Source organism: Myotis davidii, unplaced genomic scaffold (genome assembly GCF_000327345.1).
Source record: "Myotis davidii unplaced genomic scaffold, ASM32734v1 scaffold616, whole genome shotgun sequence".
NCBI classification, from domain to species: domain Eukaryota; kingdom Metazoa; phylum Chordata; class Mammalia; order Chiroptera; family Vespertilionidae; genus Myotis; species Myotis davidii.
In genome coordinates this window covers 3,376,008-3,398,633 of record NW_006291965.1, presented here as the reverse complement: position 1 = coordinate 3,398,633, position 22,626 = coordinate 3,376,008, and the positions used below count along the sequence as shown (strand labels likewise).

Here is a 22,626-nt window from a genome sequence, read left to right as displayed (position 1 = left end):
TAAGAGATCAACCAAAGGACTTGTATGCATGCATATAAGCATAACCAATGGACATAAGACACTGGGGAATAGGGGAGGCTAGGGGACTGTCTAGGGCGGGGGGAAAAAATGGACACATATGTAATACCCTTTGTAATAAAAAATAAAATTTAACAAAATAAAAAAAAAAAAGTTTGCCCACCCCTGCTCTAGTTACATGCCTTTGTGCTATCGTAGATCTGCACGTGTCTTTAGAGAGGGGTTTCCAGAAGCACTACTAACATAAGCCTTGTAGCACAGAGGGAACATGCAGGAGTGAAGAATTAGATCTGTGGTTCTAACCCAGATTGTACACCAGAACGACTTGGGTGGCTAGTAAAAACACACAGGCCTGGGCCCCACTCCCAGGCATTGTACTTTATTGTTCCATGGTAGAGCCTGTATTTTTAAAGCACTTCCCAGGTGATTCAAATTAGAGAAGTGCCTCTAAACTTTGAGTCTTCCTTAAAACTTCAAGTCTGAGGAAGGTCGGAGAGTCTGCATTTCTCACAAGTGCTCCGGTGAGATTGTGTTGCTGGTCTAAGAGTCACACTTCGTATAGCGGATAGTTATACGAACTGTGAAACCCTAATAGCAGGACCTTAACTTCTTTAAAATCATAAAAAGGGCAACACCTGTTTTTAATGCCCTTCCATGCATGAGCTGCTGGCCTCTAGACCAGTGGTTCTCAACCTTGGCTGCACATTAGCATCACCTGGGAATCTTGTTAAAATCCTGATTTCTGGGCCTCATCCTCCGGAAATTCTGTTTCTTTGTTACTAATGTTGTGGCTCCACCCCATAACAAAGAAACAGAATTTCCGGAGGATGGGGCCCAGAAATCAGGATTTTAACAATATTCCCAGGAGCTTCTAATGTGCAGCCAAGGTTGAGAGCCACTGCTCTAGACTCACATCTCCACTTGTCCATTGGACTCCACTTGAATGTCTTCTGGGCATCTTTAACTTGACGTATGCAAAACTGAACTCCTGTCGGTCTCCCAGGATCCTCACCCTTCCCTCTTCCCCGTGCTTCTTTAAGTTCTTCATTTCAGTAATTGATGGCTCCATCCTGTTAGTAGGTTTGGCCAAACACCTAGAATTCATCCATGGAATAATATTCTTTCTCTCATGCCCCATATTCAACAGCAGATCCTACCAACATGACCTTAAAAACGCAACCAGGTCTGACCTCCTCTCACCACCTTCATCATTTCTTCATTTCTATGCAGGGCCAAGCCTCTTTTTTCTCCTTTTCATTATTGCACTGGTCTCTTCACTGGTTTCCTTCCTTCCACTCTTGTCCACTCCCTATCCACACCTAGTCTCAGAACAGCAACCAGAGTGATGTTTTTAAGACATGTTAGATCACCTCATTACTCAGCTCACATCATCCAGGGCTCTTCATCTCACTCAGAAAAGAGCCTAAACCAGCCGTGGGCAAACTACGGCCCGCGGGCCGGATCCGGCCCGTTTGAAATGAATACAACTATTGAAATAAAAGACCGTACCCTTTTATGTAATGATGTTTACTTTGAATTTATATTAGTTCACACAAACACTCCATCCATGCTTTTGTTCCGGCCCTCTGGTCCAGTTTAAGAACCCATTGTGGCCCTCAAGTCAAAAAGTTTGCCCACCCCTGGCCTAAACCCTTACCATGGCCCCAAATGCTCACTGGATCTACCTCCGACTTCATCTCCCACCTCTCATTCCCTTTCCCTCTTCACTCCAGCCAATGTTGTAGGCTTGTTAATTTGCTAGAACAACTCACAGAACCCAGGAGAGCTCTTTGCTTATGACTAGTGGTTTATTATTAAGGGTACAACCCAGGAACAGCCTAATGGAAGGAATGCGTGGAGCAAGGGTGTTTACAGCTTCCATGCCCTCTCCTGGCCCACCACTGTCCCAGCAGAGGTTTAATTATGTAGGAATGATTAATTAATTCATTGACCATTGGTGAATGAACTCTACTGCCAGCCCTTCTCCCCTTATTCCTGGTTGGTTCCTCTGATTATAGCTATCAAATGTAGGGGTCCACAAAGAGTTACCTCACGAGCATAAGCTTAGGTATGGTTGAAAGGATCTTATTATGAATAACAAAAGGCATTCCTATCCCTCGGGAAATTTAAAGGATTTTGGGAGCTCTGTGCCAGGAACTAGAGACAAAGATCAAATGTATTTTTTATTATACCACACTTAATAAGTGTGGGTAAATGTGTTTTGAAAACAACCAGTTTTCTCTCCCTTAATTTGAATTATCAATGAATATGCTTTTAAAATGATTAAAATAATGTTCTAAATACATATTGGTTATATTTTATAACTAATGGGACATCTAAAGTGACTATGAGAATAAAATTAGAAATTGAAATAATATGTGTGATATAGAAGAGTTGGAAACACAGTGGAATTCAGAAGTGACATATAAATAGACTTTCACTTAGACATTCAATTTTCATGACAATATGAAAAAGTATGTATGTATGTATATATGTATATGTGTGTATATATACATACACATATATACATGGTTTTGGAAACATACTAGATAAATATATAACAAAAACATTATGTTGTTATTTTAAAAAACCTGCATAGGAATGTATTAATAACCAGATATGCAAGGACAATCATGAGGAAATACATCATTTTATTTTACTTCTCAGAGTTTGATCTGTGTTGCTGTAATTTGGAAATATCATGGAGGATGGAGTAATATAGAGAGAGTTTAGAAAAGAAATAAATGTTTAAAGAGTTGAGATGTAAATGCTATGGTCAGGTTCATAGCTGGCTCATTTTGCATGTAAGAGAGGCGTTGCCTAAGGTCTTCAGGAATGTAAAAACAAATATGAGGCCAAGAAAGATGACCAGTTGTTCTCCACAACTAATGAATATGTAATTTCAGTAAATAAACTCAAGCTGAACAGTAAGGGACTCAGATTGACTATTAGAACAATTTCAACTGTGAGGATGCCTGCCCAATTGAGGTGGCTGGTTTTCTAGACACATAGGTTTAGATGATTTTTAAATATGGGCAAGGGTGGAAAGGAACTGAGCAAGATAACATCGGCCTTTTTTTAAAAAAGAAACAAGTTGTGGTCAGGTGGGTTAGATTTCCCTCTAGTGGCATAGAAAGGAATTTAGTACAGCTTGGAGCTGAATTACAGTTGAGAAAGAAGCAAAGATGTATAGGTTTTCTGTTTCTACTCATTTAGGTATACTACCCCCTGGAAAATCAAAATGGTAAACAGTCCTTCTTTCCCTCCCTTCAATATTGAAATGTGGATCAGGCTGTGTTACTGTGGATGATGCTTTCCCTGGGACTGAGAGCAACACTCCCTTGGGCTGGGAATGTGGCAGGTGTTTCACAGGCTGATGACTCTCCCAGTCCAGGGCTGCTGTGGGTGTGGAAGACAGTGGGACTTTGACCCGTGCTGGGTCTGAACTCTCTTCAGGGTACTGAGTGTGTGCTGGTTCAGGGTAGGGACATTCTAGGACTTGTGGGAAAGCGTGTGCCTTGATGACAGTGACTTTAAACTACTCATGTCAGTCCCATCATAGATGCCTATTTTTGGAAGTATGCACAAAACAGACCTTTATGCCAAATCTTCAAAGACTGTCTTGGCTGTGCCAATTTCTCCCAAGAGCCTAGTGGCCTTAGGAGGCAGAAGAGCTAAACATTGTGCCTTGATCCTGGCTCTGGCTCAATTGTGGATTAAGGTTTAGAGACCTGAAGCTCTGAAAAAATTATATTTCCCCTCCCCACTTCCCCACCTGTATTCAAAATAAAAACAACACTAGCTTTAAAAATAAATGTAAGGAAATTTTACAAAATGTCATCCTCCCCCCCGCCCCCCGTTATAATGGTATTCATTTTGGTGCCTCTGCTTTGCTGTGTCCAAAGCACATGCTACTAGCTACTGGTTAACCTCACACTGTTTAAGTCCACAAATCAGAGTCTTGCTGGATCTTGTTTACTCAGCCTGAAAAGGGAGCATGAATGAATTTGCCTTCATCACACAAATACAGAGGGTCATGGGCCATAACTTCTCTCGCCAGATGAATGGGTTTGACAGGCTGTGGCCAGCATAATCTGGCTTTCCCAGCATCCTCTTTGTTCCAACACAGGTGCACAATACAACCAAGTTTCCGTGCCTTCCAGCACAAAGGTACACCAGTTCGTGAGTTGGTGGAGAGTTATGTTTCTTAGAAGCAGTGCCCTTCTTTGGCGGGTAGTAAATCATTTGCTTTGCTCATAAGTTATGGTGTATGTTGGTGAATGAATACTGATGGTGAATCTGGAGATGGCCTGTGATCTTCAGAAAAAGGCTTGGGACTATGCCATGCAGTCAAGTAACACAAGAGAAGGAAGGGCCTGGGCGCCCTACCATGGCCTCGCTGTTTTTTCCTGAGGAAGACAGGATCCAGGCAGTTGAGGGGAGGATGTGGCTGTTTTAGCTCCACTGTCTGCTGCTCTTGGCTGATTTTTTTTTTTTGGTTTTTTGTGGTTTTTTTTTTTTGAGAGAGAGACATCAATTTTCGTTGTTCCACTTATTTATGCATTTATTGCTTGATTCTTGTATGTGCCCTGACCTGGAATTGAACCGCCAACCTTGGTGTATTGGGATGATGATCTAACCAACTGAGTTATCCAGCTCTAGGCTGATTTTAATTTTGACACTCTAATTCTGGAATGAGAAACCCTACTTAAGATGCAGGTGAGGAAGTTCCCCATCCTTAGTTTTTGCCTCCCAGGAAACCTGGGAGGTGTGATAAACTCCAGAACAGCATCATCTCCATACCAGAATACCTTAGGGCAGGAGGGAAAGCAATAAAAGTTTATGAAATTCTTGTTTTATGAGGGCTTTTTGTTTCCTTTGAGCATTTTTTGTTGGTACAAATCATCATGTGAGGCATTGCTTGGTAGGTTGTATCCTCTGTCTTCCAAACTTAATGATTGGGGACTGGGAAGTAAATAAGGTTATGATAGGGTTTTAGAATGTAGGTTTTATTAGTGTTCAAGTATAGTGAGGCCAACCAATTAGGAGACAATTGCCATTGAAAAGAGCGTGTTACTCATTGTTCCCAAGAGGAGGGGACAGGCCACACCATACCCTGCAGGGCCACAGAGGGAAGGCCCAGGATCCCTTATGACGCAGAAGTGGGGGGAAATGTGGTTCCCTTGGGAAGAAAGGGCGAGGCAGGATAAGAAGCGACTGGCTAGTTTGAATAATTTCAGCAGGCTCTGGGACATAGGGACCAGCCTTTGTTGTCTGGTATTTGGCCCTGGGGTGATGAGAGCTGGTGGACAGTGGCCTGAGAGTGAGAGCTCAATAAAGGGGGTGTTTGGTGTTTGCCTTGGTCCCTCTGCATATAAAAGATGTGCTCCCAGAAATTAGCTAGCCTTGGAAGGTCCCTAAGTGTCAGCTCATCATAATAAAAGACATGCTTAATACAAAACGACAAAGACAAAACCATGGTCACTTTTTCAGGTGGATAAAATTATTTGGCACCAAAATTTTGTTTTGTCATATACCATTGAGACTAAATGGTCCACTGTTCAAAGGTTGGGCTTTAGACTCATATATCTTTGGTGTTGAGCCTCAGTTCTACCGTTTTTCAACTCTATAACCTTGTGCAACTTAATTTCTGTAAGCTTCAGTGCTTTCTCAGTCAAATGGGAGTACAAATACTTTGTATTTCATAGGATTGTTGTGATGATAAATGAGATAGTTCATTGAAAGTGTTTTGGACAGTGCCTGGCACATAAAAAGTGCTTGTAGCAGAATGCTGATGTGCTCATAGCACATTGCTAATAACAATATAGATTAGTTTTCTGGTCACAGGAGATCAAAGAGTCTCAGATAATTAGCAATTTTTTTATAATGGCATTAACCTGCATTGTCATATCTTCGCCCATTAAATGCTCCTAGAGCCAACTGGATCTATGGGAGATGTCCCAACAGAACTGGCAGCTGTGATGTTACTCTTAAAAAGGGTGCCAGGGCCTATGACACGGTGTCTTATATATACCACACTGTATTAAAAGGTTCAAAAATAAAGTCAAGAGTCTCTGTCTCTCCATTCTCCTCTCTTTCTTACTCTTCCCATCTTTAGAATCCTTACATCAATGGAGCTTGTGGGGCAAGTTTTCTTTCCTCCTAGCTTGAAGCAAGAGGGACTGAGATGGAGTTGTTCATTAATTTTATTTTATTGAAGGTAATGTGCAATTGAAGGTTGGTTGTTTCCAGCTAATTTTCCAGAAAGGATTTAAAGACTAAAGTGGCTGTGAGACAAAAGGTAGGCTTACTGAAGATACCTGGAGTCTCTGTTGCTGCTTTTGAGGCATGTGCATGCTGACTTCAAAGTGTTAAATGCAAAAAAGTAGTCCCATGGAGTAGGTATTAGCAAGCTTCTTTATGTAAAGGGCCAGATAGTAAATACTTTAAGTTTGCTATCTGTATTAGTTTGCCAGGGCTTATGTAACTAACTGTCACAGACTGGGTGGTGCAAAGAGAAATTCATTGTCTCACAGTTTCTGGAGGCTGAAAGTCCAAGATCAAGGTGTTGGCAGGTGGATTTCTTGTAAGGGAGGTGAAGGAATGATCTGTTCCAGGCCTCTCTTCTTGGTTTATAGATAGCTGTCTTCTACCTATCTCTTTACATCATCTTCCCTCTATGTGTGCCTGGTTCAATTTTTTTTTCTTCGTATTGAATTAGGGTTCACCCTAATGATCTTATTTTAACTTGGTTGCCTCAGTAAAGACTATCTCCCAAGGTCACATTCTGAGGTACTGGAGGTTAGAACTTCAACATAGGAATTTGCAGGGTGGGGACACAATTTAACCATGACACTAGCCATATGGTCTGTGTTAGAACTTCTCATCTGCCATTGTAGGTTCATCCTTAGACGCAATGGCCACATCACCTGGATGCTCTTTAGAAATGCAGAATCTCGATCCCCACCCCAAACCTGCTGAATCAGATCCTACATTTAAACAAGATCTCCAGGTGATCTTTGTGCACATTCAAGTGTGAGAGTTCCTGCTATGATAGCCTTTGGATCATTATTTCTACCTCTGCTTAGCAGGACTGACTCCCCCCTGTGCCCCACCTGAACCTCCCAAGAGCCATTTAAATCCTTCTAATGCCAAACTGCTACAGAGCATTTTTAGGAGTGACTGGCCTCTGCGATTCTCCCCTTCTGGAAAATTATAGAAAGTGCAGAAGATAACCCAGAAAAAATGTCTCAAGACCTTTGAATACCTGCTTTCTGCTTGTCAGAACAATGAATACAAAGGGAAGCAGAAAATCAGATTCACTTTGCATCTCCATAGAAACCCTACCTCAGTATCAACTCTGTAGTGTTAGACTGTTTTCTTCTCACAATTATACTAATCAAGCTGAGAGATTCAAAATAACCCAGGGATAAAGTAAAGTTCTATTTTAAAATTGAATTTATTGGGATGACATTTGTTAATAAAATTATATAGGTTTCAGGTGTGCAATTTTATAACACACTAGAGGCCTGATGCACAAAAATTTGTGCACTTGGGGGGCGGGTCCTTCAGCCCGGCCTGTGCCCTCTCACAGTCTGGGACCCCTCGGGGAATGTCCACCTACTGGCTTACGCCCGCTCCCCAGAGGTTCGGGGAGTCAGACATCCTCTGGCAGCCCAGGAGCCCTTGGGGTATGTCCACTTGCCAGCGGGGAGCAGGCCTAAGCTGCAGTCGGACATCCTTAGTGCTGCTGAGGAGGCGGGAGAGGCTCCCACCACCACCACTGTGCTGGCAGCCATCAGCCTGGCTTGAGGCTGAGCAGGCTTCCCTTGTGGGAGCACACTGAACCAGGGAGCAGCTCCTGCATTGAACGTCTGCCCCCTGGTGGTCAGTGTGTGTCATAGTGACCAATCATTCCCAGTCATTCTGCTGTTAGGGTCAATTTGCATATTACTCTTTTATTATATAGGATCATCTGTATATTGTGTGTTCACCACCCAAAGTCAAGTCTCCTTCTATCACCATTTATCCCCCCTTTACCCTCTTCTGTCTCCCCCAACCCCACTTCCCCTCTGATAATACTGATGTCTATGTCTATGAGGTTTTTCTTGCTTAATTCCTTCACTTTTTCCACCAAGCCCCCAAGCTCCCTCCCCTCTGACAGCTACACTCTGTTCTCAGCATCTATGAGTCTGTTTCTATTTTGTTTGTTAGTTTATTTTGTTCATTAGATTTCACATATAAGTGAACTCATATGGTATTTGTCTTTCTCTGACTGATTTATTTCACTTAGTATCATAATCCCCAAGTATTATTTCATTATGTAAATATACCACTGCTGTTTTATCCACTTATCTACTGATGGGCACTTGGGCTGCTTCCAAATTTTGGCTATAATGCTGCAATGAACATAGGGGTGTATATGTTCTATTGAATCAGTGTTTTGGGTTTTTTGGGCTATATTCCCAGAAGTGGCATCACTGGGTCATAAGGCAGTTTCACTTTTAATTTTTTGAGGTAACTCCATAGTGGCTGCACCAGTCTGCATTCCCACCAATAGTGCATGAGGGCTCTCTTTACTCCACATCCTATCCAACATTGTACACATTTTTTAATTGGATTGCTGGTTTTTAGGTGTTGCATTTTATAAGTTCTTTACAAATTTTGAATATTTAACACCTTATCAGATATATCATTGGCAAGTATGTTCTCCCGTTCAGTGAGTTGTTTTTTCATTTTGTTGATCATTTCTTTCACTGTGCAAAAGTATTTTAGTTTGATATACTCCCATTTGTACCATGCTGTTTTGATTACTACTATGGCCTTGTTGTATAGTTTGATATCAAGTATAGTGAATCCAACTTTGTTCTTCTTTCTCAAGATTGCTGTGGCTATTTGGGGTCTTTGTGGTTCCATATACATTTTTGGAATATTTGTTTTAATTCTGTTAACTACAGTATAGGTATATTGAAAGGAATTATATTATCTGTGTCTTCCACCCTTCCTACCAGTCTTGATGTGGCTTCCTCTGTAAATCCTTGGTTATAAGACTTCTCTTCAGCTTGCCTTCAGTTGGTTATTCAGGTTGATTGCTCTATATTTTAGTTATAATTCCAACTTGGTCCTGGGAGGAGATGAGTGTAACAGCTACCTTCTCTGCTGCCGCTTTGTTAAACCTGAATTTGATTTTACCAAGATAGGAAGCCTCACTAAAATTGTGGGTAAACAGTTTAACACTACTTCAATTACTAGGCAAAAAGGTTAATAATATACTTAAAATACTTAAGGGTTATATGGCAGTTGTACCTTAAAGGCAAAGTCCACAGAAGAACATGTTCATTTGTCAAAAGTGGAAGAAACTCCCAGTCACTGCACTCATAAGATATATATTAACTGTCCATAAATTCCACGGTTAGTTTTTATATTGCAGGGAAGAATCTCTCTTTGAGTAGAGGGCTCATTTCTATCTCCTTTGTGCCTGGTGTTAATGATTCTCCTGCTGTACTGTCTCTGCTGTATGACCCAGGCAGCCTTCATAGCAGAAGTTTTCTTTCCACTTTACTTCTGCTAATGCTGCTCAGTGTGGCTGTCCTAACTAGCCATAAGGAATGTGTCCCAAGTGCAATGATGTCTATTCCTTGTGTTTTCAGCATTATCTTGTCCAACTGCAATCTGATCATATTCCCTCCGGCTACATAGATTGGTCCTGCAAAAGGAAGGCTGGCTTTTCTGAGGCTGAGTATCTCACTGACACAGAGAGATCTTATTTCTGATTGGAGTGGCTTTGGGCTTCTTTCATTCAAAGAAAAAAAATACTTTTGATAGTCTTATTTTTTTTTTTTACTTGAACTTCCATCAGAAAAGATAGTGTGGCTCTTTCCCCCTCCCCATGTGTGAGTCTGTGCTGTGAAATTCTTTCCTCTTCCCCACGTGGGAGTCTGTCCTTGTTCTTCAATAAATCTCCACCTTTGCTATACCATCTTCCTCCGTTGATTCATTCTTCGACTCCTACAGGCAAAGAATCTGGGGAGCCATCCTGCCCAGCAGATCACTATGTATTTCAATCCAAAAATCATGTATCACTGAATGGATCTGTAGTAAACAAGTTCCTATGCTCTCTGTTCCCCTCTTTGCAAAATGAAGAAAGCAGCAAACCAAGGCTATGTGCTCACAGGAGAACAAGGCAGTGGGATGCTGGGATGCAACTTCTAGATCAGAAACCCATTCATTTGGAGCATCTCTTTGTAAGGATTGGACCATAACAAATCACAGACTGGTCCAGATGCAGGTGTCTCTTTGAATTTACCTAATCCTCCAATATCATCTAGTGTATGTACTTCTGCTGAAAGTCCACCACGAACACAAAGAAAGTGTTGGTTTAAAAGAGCAGCAAGAGGAAGTCTATCAAAAGCTTCTATACAAGCTTCAAAGACGCTTTCTGAATATTTAATTTTACATTTCTGCTTAAAGGTAAACTATTCAGTAAAAAAAAAGAAAGAAAGAAAAGAAAAGATAGTGTGAACTTCATTTTATGGGCAAGGAAGGCAAAGCTGAAATGGTTGTTGTCTACCTACCAAAGGTCATTCTGTTGGGGCTAGAATGCTGGTTCACTCACTTCCACCTACTATTCTAGCAAGCTAGGCTTCCTGCTTCAATAATAATCATAATCATAATCATAATCATAATCATAATCATAACAAAAACAGCAACATTCAGTAGCATGTATCATGTGCCTGCCTGTCGATGGGCTAGGCAGAATGCTATGCATTTTTATATGTGTTATATATTTAATTCTTATCACTATCTAATGTGATAGATGCTCATCCATCCATGTTTTATAAATGAGGAAACTTTGGCCTTGAGAATTGAAATAACCTACTACTTCTAAGTATAGCTGGTATTTGGGCCGAGACCAGAGCCCATAGTCTTAACCAGGGGTTTTACTTGTGCTATCAAAAATATGGGGATGCGCACCCACCTATGAAAGGGCGTCCATTTCAGCCTGACATGCCCAACGCATCTACTAAGACTGTTCTCAAATGCAATTTTGAGTACCATAATTCCAGAGTTGTAGGAAGCATGGTCTGTCTTTTAGACTTCCTAACCCCATGCATGTCCTCAAATCCCTTCCAAAGGGCTAGTCCTGTCTAAGAGGGCTGCACCCTCTAGGATCTGGAGAATGCCCCAATGCTGCCTATAACCAGTTGCATCAAGTGGGCTGTAGTGGCAGTTGTGGGAAGTGCAGAGAGACTGTTAACCTTTTCCCGGGAGGAGCAGCATTAGCACCCTGGGATGGGCTTCCACCATCTGGCCACTAAGGAGCCCTGCTAGGCCTTGGCACTTCTTCAAGGTGGGAGAGGAAAAGAGCTCATCCTCTCGGGCCTTTACTCAGCCAGGAGTTCTCCCTGCCAAATGGGTTGGGGTTTTAGCAACCCTGCTCCTTGTTTTCCTTTGTTTGCACAGCTGCTTTGCCAGGCTCCAGTGTGCCCCTGGGAGGGCTGGGTTGAGAGGAGACAGTTCGTGGATTATAGTTTGTGTCTTAGTCATGGTCAGCTCAGTCCATGCTGAGAATTTGAATCTCAGGAAATAGGATCTGAACCCCTTCACTGCTTCACAGTCTTGAGTCTCCTCATAGTGATAATCTCTGTTTCAGAACAAGAGAAAAGGAATGTGCTAGAACTATCTGGAAAAATGTATACTCACTAATATTGAGATCTTTTCACTGTTTCTATTACATTGTTGCCAGTTCAGTGCTAGCCAATTCAGATGCTCACCTAAACAGGCAGCAAATCCTTGACTGGTGCTAGTTAAATGGGAACTCAGGTGATACTCAGCCCTCTCCAGTTATTGCCCTATTAATAATATATGAGCTTGGAGTTGCCAGATTTCCTGAATTTTCATATGAAGTTTGATTTTTAGGCATTGACAGCAAAATTATTACCAAAAAGAAAAACTGAACCCTGTCTGAAGGACTTCTAGCTTCTAGGAATGGTGGACTACGTGATTCAAACTAACCCTCCCTCTGAAAAGAAAAATGTGAAAGAAATATAAAAACATTGTTTGAAGAATATCAATGACCAATAGTAACATGAATAGGAAGACAGTTGGAGCTCAGGGAAAATGAACCTGAGCTCTTTCTGCCCTGCAGCATTGTCCTATCCAGGAAGGGTGCTAAGAATGGCAGCTTTTGGTGAATTACACAAGTGGGGCTTCAGGATCCTGCTGGTAACCACTATCACACACTGCCCGCTCTAGAGTATGTAAACAACACCTTGTAAGAGTGGTTTCCAGACCAGGATGTGCATTGGAATCACTTTGGGAGCTTGTCAGGGACACACCTTTCCTGCCTGGTCCCTTACTTCATCCTCAGGTAGCAGCCCGCTGACCAATCATTGTTGATGGTTTTCATTCATCTCTAAGGACATGGCTTTCTGACTCAGAAAACCAAGCTGAATCACATTATTGTTCCAGATGTAGGAACCCGTTTTTAAAAAATGATATGAGGACTGCTAACCCAGCTTTTGGCTTCAGATGAGGTTTGGGAACAGAGGAGAATGAGGAGGCAGGCGGTTACAAGGAGAATTCTTTGAGTAACAAGAACGGGAGAGACAGTGGTCCTTTTGTTTCCGTAACCTCTGCTTTCAACCTTGCAGTTACATTTTTGCTAACAGTTTTGTAAGTGGCAGGGATGGGCAACTCTAGGTGCCCACATGAAGGAAATTTGATGTCTGTTGTGGATGTCCCCGAATGAGAGAAACATGAGACTGGCATAGGGACATTTGAGGAGGGCAGGCAGAAATTGTGATTAACTGAACCAATTAGCCATTTCCAGTCCTTTCACATGTTTTTGGTGGCAGACGGGAGGTAAGAGTGATCGGAGAGCAGTTTTATGAAGTTTAAGCTGTAAACTCGGCAGGTCGGTTTGTGTTTGCTCAAAGGGCAATGAAAGGGCACAGAGATTCTGCCCATTGTCTTCGGTTGTACCTGCAGACATGGCCACACTCTTGCTCTCTCCCCTTCCCCATCCCCACACAGTACTTCCTTATTTCCCAGTGTGGAGCCAAATTGAATAAAGAGGAAAATTGACTTCATGCCTCTTCCATTTTATTTTGGATTTGCAACCCAAGTGCTACCTTTCACCTCCTAAAATCCAAATCAATTGCAAAAGTGGGGAGGGTGGTGGAGCAGGGGCAACCCTGCCCAGCCAGTGTGGTTTCCCTTAGGCTGGTCACTGTATTCCCAAACGCTCATTTAGTTTGGGCTTTGATTGAACTTTCTGGGGTAACATTTCATCTGCACTTTTCTTGGAATATCTTTTCCCCTCACAAGAGAGCTTTTGTGGAGCAGTTTTTTATTTTTTCTGATATTGACAAGATACATGGGCTCCCTCAGTGTTAAGCTCAGAATACAGATTTGTCTATACTAGCTTTTCATATTCTGTATTTTGGTTAATTGTAGGTCTATTTTGGACCAAAATAGATAGGTAGGTGTATTACATGAAAAGGAGGTTAAAATTAAGATCATGGTTGTATGTATTGTAATAAAGAATAAAATGTTTGCAGTGCTTAGCATTCTCACTTAATTTACATTAGAAAGATGTGTTGGATTTTATTTGAATTTCAATAATAATTTTGCTTCTATATGCTTTCCAAGTGCATGTAAAGTAGCTAGTCATTTTTGTTACCTAAAATCTGGACTACAGTAAACAGGGCAGCATCTAGCCTATACAGCACCTTTGTGCAAATTAGGAAAGGTGCTTTCAGTGGGAATACTCAGGAAAGAGAGGATGGAGGATGGCCTCTTTGTGAGAAGACAAGGGCACCCCTTCCTCCAGGAAGATGCCAGTCCTTGCCAGGCCTCCTGGCTTGCTGAGAGAAGCTGAGGATATTCCACCCCCACTTACCGGCCTATTAGAAGGTAGCCTGAGGTTACAGACCCTCGTACTTGTACTTGGCTCTCCTGTTACATTATAGAGTATTTGGGTTTTGAAGGGCAGTGTAATCAGAAACCTTCTCTGATACTGAGATACTTTAGAAACAAAGGCAGGGGATGATCTTTAATTTATAATCATAACAGGTCTGAATTGCTCCACAATTCCTGGGAGGCAAGAATGTCACATTTCTGTATTGTATGGATCAAACTATTTCTAACTCAGCCTCTCCTGTCTGACTTGGCAAGAAGCTCAGTAGTGGCCATTTGGGGCCCCCACCTCTTTCCAGATTACCCATGACAGCACCCAGGGCCTGGAAAGGGTGCCTATGTCCAGGGAAGAATACAGGTCTCTGGTTGCCTTCACTTCTACGTATTATCCTCACCATCTGCCTGGGGCGTTTATTATCAGTTTAAGGCAAAATCTGGTCAGCTGGCTCAGGTTTTGCCCTAGGCTATGTCTCAGTCACTGATCAACTATGGATTCGGTGCCTGTAGGTGAGGGACCCACTCCTGGTCCAATCAGCTATGGCCTTAGAGTGAAGTCATGTGATAGAAACAAGGCAACCTAGTATTTATCTAGAGCAAAGAATTTCACAGGCACAGTAGTGGGTAACCTTAGAGCAGTGGTCTGGAAGTGTGGTCCTTGGACCAGCAGCACCCGCACCACCTGGAACCTGTTAGAAATGCATTCTTGGGCTCCACCCCAGATTTCCTGAATCAGGGGCTTGAGGGGAGGGGGCCAGCTCTCTGCATTTTATTAGATCTCTGAGATGGTTCCAATGCACGCTCAAGTATGAGAACCATTGCCTTAACTTAAGTGAACAACACATAGATTAAAAATGAACATTTCAATGAAATCATGAAAGAAAGACAGTTCAGCTTTAACCATAGTGGGAGTGTTGCTGCAAGTTGCCCTAAGGATCAGGAGAAAATGGTGTTTGCTATAAATACTGATTTTATGGACGTCAGAATTTCAGTGTTTTCTGGTGTTGAATGATCTGCATTCTCTGGATTGTAGTACCTGCCCGAAATCACGAGCTAGGATAAGTACTGTCATCCCCACCTCCCCCTTCCCACAGGACACTTTCCTGACCCTCCCAGTGCACACTCCCAATGCAGGCTCGCACCACAAAGTCTGACAAATCTTACTTAATAAGTGATTGTATCTCTGGTTAGGATTCTGTTTTTCTCCAAAAAAACCAGTTAACTATTTACTTCGAGTCTTATGACATTCGGGTCATTTACACCTCTCCTGTCTATTGCTGGTCAGGGTAAGGAGTTCAGTTTGTTAGGGGTTTGTTATTGTGGCTCCAGTTTACATGATCATGGATTAAAACAACAACCACATGAAGCAAGAGATAAGATGGGAAAGGAAGTGAAATGAGAAACCTTTGTCTTTCCAGGGGGTATAAGGAGGGTAAAACCTAATACAGGGCCAGGATTAGGGTAAGGTGAGCAGGACATAAAATTTAAGGGGTGCCAAAATTTGGTAATCAAGATAAATATTTTAATACAGTATTTTAAAAAATAAAAATCAGTGCAAAAAATTCATGTTAAAGTATCAAAAATTGAAGTACAGGCCCCAATTCCCTCTTTAGCCTGGCAGTTAATAAACACGGCGACAACAGCAAAATTCACCCAACCTTGGAGCCATGAGGACTGTTGAATGGACATATTGCCAACTTGGTTTGTTGCAGGATGAGCACTCAGTGGTCCCTACAATTTGAGTGTAGAAAAGCTATGTCAGGCACTCTAAGAAGTACTGGAATTAGAAAAAAGATACTCTATTCCTAATTGAAGTCCCTACCAGTTGACTTCCTTTATTCACAAAGAATCATCTTGGAACTTCCAAAGTATTCACGTAGCTGGGAATGCTCTTGTTCCCACCGTGCACCTGTTCTTGGTCAGTGGATGGCTTGTCAGGCCTGTCCTCTGCTCTAGGCTTGTTTGGCACAATGGGATGATGAGACTACCATTTCTCCTTCCCCTCTCCTTAGGCTCATTTATTCGCCATTTTTCTATCACTCATGGGTCTCAGAATCAGAACTGTGTAATGGAAGAACAGCATAGGAGGCATCACTGTGTTCTTATCCCAGCTTAGCCACTGAACACAGGTGACCCTGGGCCATTCTTGTCTCCTCTCTAGACTGAGTTTCCTCGTCTGTGACTAGAAGGAATCAAACAAGACCATTCCCTGTTCCTCTCTGCTGCTCAAGCTCTGTGCTTTCCGTTAAACCGGAGAGACTTCACATCCACAGGCTTCTCTCTCTCTCTTTTGTTTTTAAATATATTTTTATTGATTTCAGAGGAAGGGAGAGATAGAAACATCAATGATGAGAGAGAATCATTCATCAGCTGCCTCTTGCATACTGGGGATCGAGCCCACAATGGGGGAATGTGCCCTGACCAGGAATCGAACCGTGACCTCCTGGTTCATAGATCGAGCTCAACCACTGAGTCATGCCAGCTGGACAGGCTTCTCATTTTTAACTCCTCTTCTCACTCCCCATTCTGAGAGCCTTTCTAATGCCTCAGAGAAATTAACTTCCCTTCTCTCTTTTCCATAATACATGGTTGATGATATGAAAGAAGTATCTAGGATTCACATGATCAAAGCTGTGATTTCTAAAGAAAAACATAACAGTAAAGATCCACTACTCTGACCCTTTAATTCACCCAGGGTGCCCTTCATAAATGGCCATGGAAGAATTAATCTGCTTCATCATTTTCCATTCATCAGACTGATACAGCATCAGTTTATTCCACCAATATTTATTGAATACCTTCTAAGGAGTGGGCACTTTCTAAGCCCTAAATTAGACAAAGTTCCTGCTCTTATGGTGTGCCCATTTATTCTATGTATACATGTGTATATGGATGGGAAAAGTAGACTCATGGTTGTTTATAAGGAAAAAGACATGCAAGTTATAATTATTACAATAGCTTTATTAACTCAAAAGAATGTCACAATGAAACTATAAACCAACATTTGTTCAACCCTGTATTTACACACTCAGGCAAGAAAAAAAATACCTCACTTTATGATCTTTAAATTAATTATGATTTGCAGCTCCCATTTCACAATGCTGGCAACAATTCAATCTTAGGCATTTTTAGGGACCCCTCCCATAACTCCTCAGGGGCATACAAACATCTAGAGACTCTCTGGGTTCCTGGAAAATGGCTCCGTGGTGTTCAGTCCATGGTGCATATCTCTGATGTCCTTCTTCCCAAACCCTCACGGTCCCCTGAGGGCATATGGCTCCACAGCTTCTGTGCCAGGTTCGCCTGGGGCTCTTTGCTCAGGGTGTGAGTTCCTGTGCTCAAGATCTTCCTCATATAAAGTTTTCAAAACGTGCTTCCTTCTCTTTGGTTTGCATAATAACCATTAAGCCTTCTCCTCTGACATGATTAGGACAAGGGGCAAGTACTTGGTTCACTAATCCAGAAAGAGTTATATTTTTAGCACAAATTATTAAATGAATACTCATTTGTCAGTCTTTTAATTTTGGTCCAAGACCTTATCTTTGAACATGAGCATACTGTTTGGTTGTGGTTATTTTTTTAAAAGATTTTCATTCATAATTCATTATCTGTAATGCTCACCTTTAATTTCTTTTTAAAAAAATTATTGATTTTCAGAGAGAAAAGGAGGGAGAGAGAGATAGAAACAACAATGATGAGAGCGGGTCATTGATTGGCTGCCTCCTGCATGCCCCACCCTGGGGATTGAGCCTACAACCATGGCATGTGCCCTGACTGGGAATTGAACCATGACCTCCTGGTTCATAGGTTAGTGCTCAACCACTGAGCCACACCAGCCAAACCACCTTTAATTTCTTTATAGTCAGTGGGAACTTACTTGCAAAGTTATATGAGGAAAGAATAGTTTGTATATTTTTTTATTTCTCCCAAATATATTATAGTATCTAATTTGATAGGATTAGCTAATGCCCATTACCTAATTTTTTCCAAAATATTCAACTTAACTTATTTAGAAAAAAAAACCTCTTCTTATTTATATTTACATTTAACTGGTTTACATATAATTTAATAATTGCATAGTCTAAATAACAAGCACAATAGGCATTAACTGACTCCTGGTAGGCTCATAACTTTTCTGCTGAATGCAGAAATTAGTGAGCAAGTTAGAGAGCTCAGAGAACTCCTTCATCTTCCATTGCCTAAAGAATTAAATCCAAATCCTTCACCTTTACTCTGGCAGTTTAGGTCCCTCCAAACAAGGTTTGCTCAGTTATCATTCAGGGTGGTCTGTGTCTACACACCACTCGGGACACACTGTGCTAATTGTACCCTGGGCATTTGCCGGTGCTCTTGTCTGATGAGAATGTATGCATTCCCTACATCCCTGTATTTGTTAGGTATAGGTGAGGGTTGCAAGTGAGAAAACTCCCCCACCACGCTCCAAAATTACAGGTTTTATTTTCCTCATTACGGTATCTTTTTTTTCTTCCTTTATTCCAGCATTTCCCAAGCTTCTGTTATATCAGTATCTCTACTTAGGATTTGTCTTTAAATGGACTCACTTTGTTTTCACTTAGATCTATTTACCACAGAAAATTGTATCAGTGCTCTACAAGGAAAAACACATTATCCCTTGATAAATTAAATGGCACCTTAAAAGGGAATTCAATAAAAACATACAGCGTATCACCTCCTACCTAGGTTATCTTTGCCTGAGATATGTTCTGTTTTGGTAAAGCGTTAAGAATTGCCAGCAAAGTTTCTCCTTGATGAAATTAGGAGAATTGAAGAAGAATGGAGAATAGAGTGACTTTATCATTGTTTTTTAAGTCACACCATGTCTATGTACCACCTACAATAGTCTCCTGTACCAACTAAAATCATGCATGAATCAGCATGATACATGCTCCACACTTTGGAAAACAATACCTTATTCCTATGAAATGATAAGCAGTTAATGGGCAAGAAATGATTCTTATTCTTCAACATATCTTTGTTATTCCTAGAATCTATTTCTTAGGCCTCTAAACCACCCTACCTCCTTCTAGGGGACTCTGAGGAGCCTCAGGGACCACTGTGTTATTTCATGAGAGAAATGAGCAGTTCTTTCTGCAGCTCTAGCCAGTGGATTTGCCTATCTTCTTTGACATTTTAAGATAGTAGGTTCTTCAGACCCATGGTCTTAGGATGGACAACGGTTGTTTTTCCTCCAGCTCATGTGTGTGTGTGGCGGGGGGGGTTGGGGGGGGGAGAGGCACACATGTGGGGAAGGGAGGATAGCAGAGGAAGACAGATGTTTTTGGAGTTCCCTGTGTCACAAAGCTCTGTTCATGAAATGCTCCAGTGCTCTGGAGGTTGGGTTTTGCAGTTTCCTATCTTAGGTCAGTGTTTCTGAGAGTTGGATGAGACTTTGGAGATAATCTTCTCCCCCTCCTCCTCTGCCCAATCCAACCTCCTTGCCTGAAAGAGGAAACTAAGGCCCAGAGAACAGGTGTCCTACCCATGATGGCGCTGCCAGTAAGTTGTTAATTAGAATCACACTTAGATGTTTGAAATCAAAATCCATCACAGCAGCTCTCCTGTGACTGACCTGAGTTGTTCAAAGACTGTCTTCCTCCTTTTCCAGGCAGTGCTGAGCCCTCTGATAGCCATCGCACTGAAAATATCCCAGATTCACGAGAGAACCGGCCGGAGGGGTCCCACTGTCATAACCTGAAGGAAGAAACCATGACTCACCAGGCCCAAAGGAGAGCGGTCTGCGGGAGACACGTCACCCACGCCTTCTTGCTACCTGTTTGTGCCTCTTATGACTTTGGAAAAAACCGTACAAAAGATCATTTGCTGGTGGGGGTTGGGGGTGGGAAAATAAAAAAATCTGTTTTGTTTGGGTTTTGGTCAGTTCCTCCCAATGCAGTGGGGTCTTTAATTATCTGTTAAAGCTGCACTATCATTTTCCTTGATATGTTATCACACAAAGGAACCTCCCCTTTTGAGAAAGAGTAAGTGGGCTAGGAAACTGTTCATCATGAAATCTGGGCATCAGTGGTGCCAGGTGAGAAAAGGTTCTGAAATGTAATGGAGGAGAGTCCAATGCCAGAATTGAGCAGACCCCAAGCCACAGGGACCCTTGGGCAGACCTAAGAAGACCCTCCTCAGCATGGAGGAGGAGTTAGCTTTTCATCCAAGGCCAGCTTTTCCATTAGGGAATTTGTAGACCTCCCAATAGTTCACCTTATCCCACCAACCACTTGATAACCCACTTTCCCACCTTCCATCTCCAAAGTCCCCGTGCCACCTTCTCTCACATCTTCTAAAGCTTTCTACACATCACAATGGCACACCATCAACAAAACATATCAAAGGGTGTTCTCTCTTATTTTATAGATATTATTTTAACTATTGAGCTGGCTGCATTTCTTCAAATTCAGCCATTCATTATGTAGGTGGGAAATCATTTTTTGGCAGGACTCCACAAATGCGTGTTTAAAATTTTCAGGCCCTGCCTTGATCACATCACTGAGGGTGATACTTGGGTTTATATTCATTCCTCCTGGGAAGACAAAATATCACCACGTCTGTGATCTCTGACGTTTTCTTCGCTATTTTATCTCCCAATAAGGGCCCATTTTGATGCACTTGTTTGGACACAGTTCAGCTCTTACTTATAATGACTGTAAAAGGAGACAGTGAAATGCTGTGAAAGTAGGAAATGAAGTGGATGCTGGAAGCATACCTTATTGGTGTGGTGGTACAGTTATGGGCCTGATGAGATGCAGGTCAGAGCAGGGACCCCTGCTGGAGAGCACAGGGTCACAGCTGGCTGGCTGTGCCCAGAAAAAGGGTACCGCAGCCTCAGCAGCCTCCCTCTGACTCAGCCAGGACACTTGGCGCACGGGACCTGTTTGCATATGTTTTGCTTCCTTGGGAACGGCACTCTCACTTACGTGTCATTTGGACTGATGACGTGATGTGCTTTGACTGTTAAGCCGTTTGTTATTGCTGTAGTTAGGATTAGTGAAAGCAGGGAAGCCTTCCCACTAAGGTTTTTGTTTCTATTTTCTATCTATGCCTGTCAGAAACTTACTAGGACATTTAGTTTCCAATAAAAAAAGGAATTTCTATTTCAACCTTATGCAAAGATTGTGGAGTTTTGCTTATTTGTTTGTTTTTCCATTTGAGAAACCCCAATAGTCGTCACTATTCTGATAAGTCTGCCTTTCAGAACACTAGCAAGGGCTGGTTTTCATTATCATGACTTTAGGAATTTATTAAATAAATGGAACAGAAAAGACAGATGAATTGCTCAAAACTGTCTCTGGGAGTGAGCAGAAACTGAAATGGCATTTGATCTTTTATTGTAAGTATCTTCACTTCAAAATAATAAGAGGGTGGCTTTGGGCTAAGAGTCTAAAGAACTAGTTATGAAATCCAGCAACAATACAATTTGCCTTATAGCTTTGGTTCTCATTGTTTTTAAAGTGATGGTCCATGATGGCCATTTATTCACTACTCAGCTCCGTGTTGGTCAACACAATTAGTACATTCTTAGGCTTGCCTGCCGGTAAGAAAATATTTATTTTTCCTCAAGTTGCTACTTTTTTTTTATTTAAAATATATTTTATTAATTTTTTATAGAGAGGAAGGGAGAGAGAGAGAGAGTCAGAAACATCGATGAGAGAGAAACATCGATCAGCTGCCTCCTGCACATCCCCCAGTGGGGATGTGCCCGCAACCCAGGTACATGCCCTTGACCGGAATCGAACCCGGGACCCTTCAGTCCGCAGGCCGACGCTCTATCCACTGAGCCAAACCGGTTTCGGCCTCAAGTTGCTACTTTTAATCATCTCTAACTTTCCATGTTCAAATGCAAATTAATCCTCATTTTAAAATTCTACTTCTTTATTTTTCTACAGAGTCATGTGTGTCCAGCAGCCCAACTATATATTCATTCATCTAACAAACAATTATTGAACAACTCTATGCAGAGTCCTGGTTTTGGTGCAGCAAGATGTATAAAATGTTATTCCTGCTCCTATGAGTTTGTGAGTTGGAAACAGGAGGCTATGACAAAGAATCAGATAGACAGAAATGTTACGGTAGAGGCACAGGCAGCGTGCTGTGGAAATTCATAGAGAGAGAAGGACTTGGCACTTGAGGGGTTTCCCAAAGAGTGGAGTTTCCTGAGACTTGTAACCATTTACATAATTTCACCAGGGGTAACCATAGCAAGAACAAAGTCTAGGGGTTGAGAGGTGGAGGGCTGGAGAGCAGGCTTGCTTTGGGTGCAGTGAGGGTGGCTTAGATGAGTGGGGTTGAAGCAGACACAGTGTTATAAGTATCAGGTAGAGCAGTGCTTGGGCCCAGTGATGGCAAGCAGCAGCTGCACAGCCACCTGTGTTTACAGAGCTTCTCAGCGAGGGTGCAAAGGGAAGGTCCTGCAGTGGCTCTAGGATGCAGCCTCTCTCTGGAACCTGCTGCCATCACATTGCCAAGGTACTGTATCTGCTTTACCTGAAACCCAAGCTTCTATTGCTGAGCATCCATGTCATCTTGCCTTATCCTCAAAGAGTGGGAGAAAAGAGGTCACTCCTCTGCACATAATGTGCATTAGGCTCTTGAAGACGGAGCTCCAGCCCTCAGTTTTTCTCTAGAGAAAATGACTGGAGAAATCCAAGAAGTTTGTGGGGACCA

The 22,626-nt window shown here is 42.1% G+C and overlaps 1 protein-coding gene across 2 annotated transcripts in view; it reads left to right on the top strand.

Annotated features, from left to right (window-relative positions):
- PGM5 (phosphoglucomutase 5) overlaps positions 1 to 21,067 on the top strand; it is a 154,467-nt gene extending 133,400 nt beyond the window's left edge. For both annotated transcript variants that reach the window (XM_015565020.1, XM_015565021.1), the window contains one exon: positions 19,562 to 21,067. In XM_015565020.1, the coding sequence (XP_015420506.1) occupies positions 19,562 to 19,651 (90 nt within the window). In that variant the 3' untranslated portion in view covers positions 19,652 to 21,067. The remainder of the gene's footprint in view (positions 1 to 19,561) is intronic.
- The last annotated feature ends 1,559 nt before the right edge of the window (positions 21,068 to 22,626 follow it).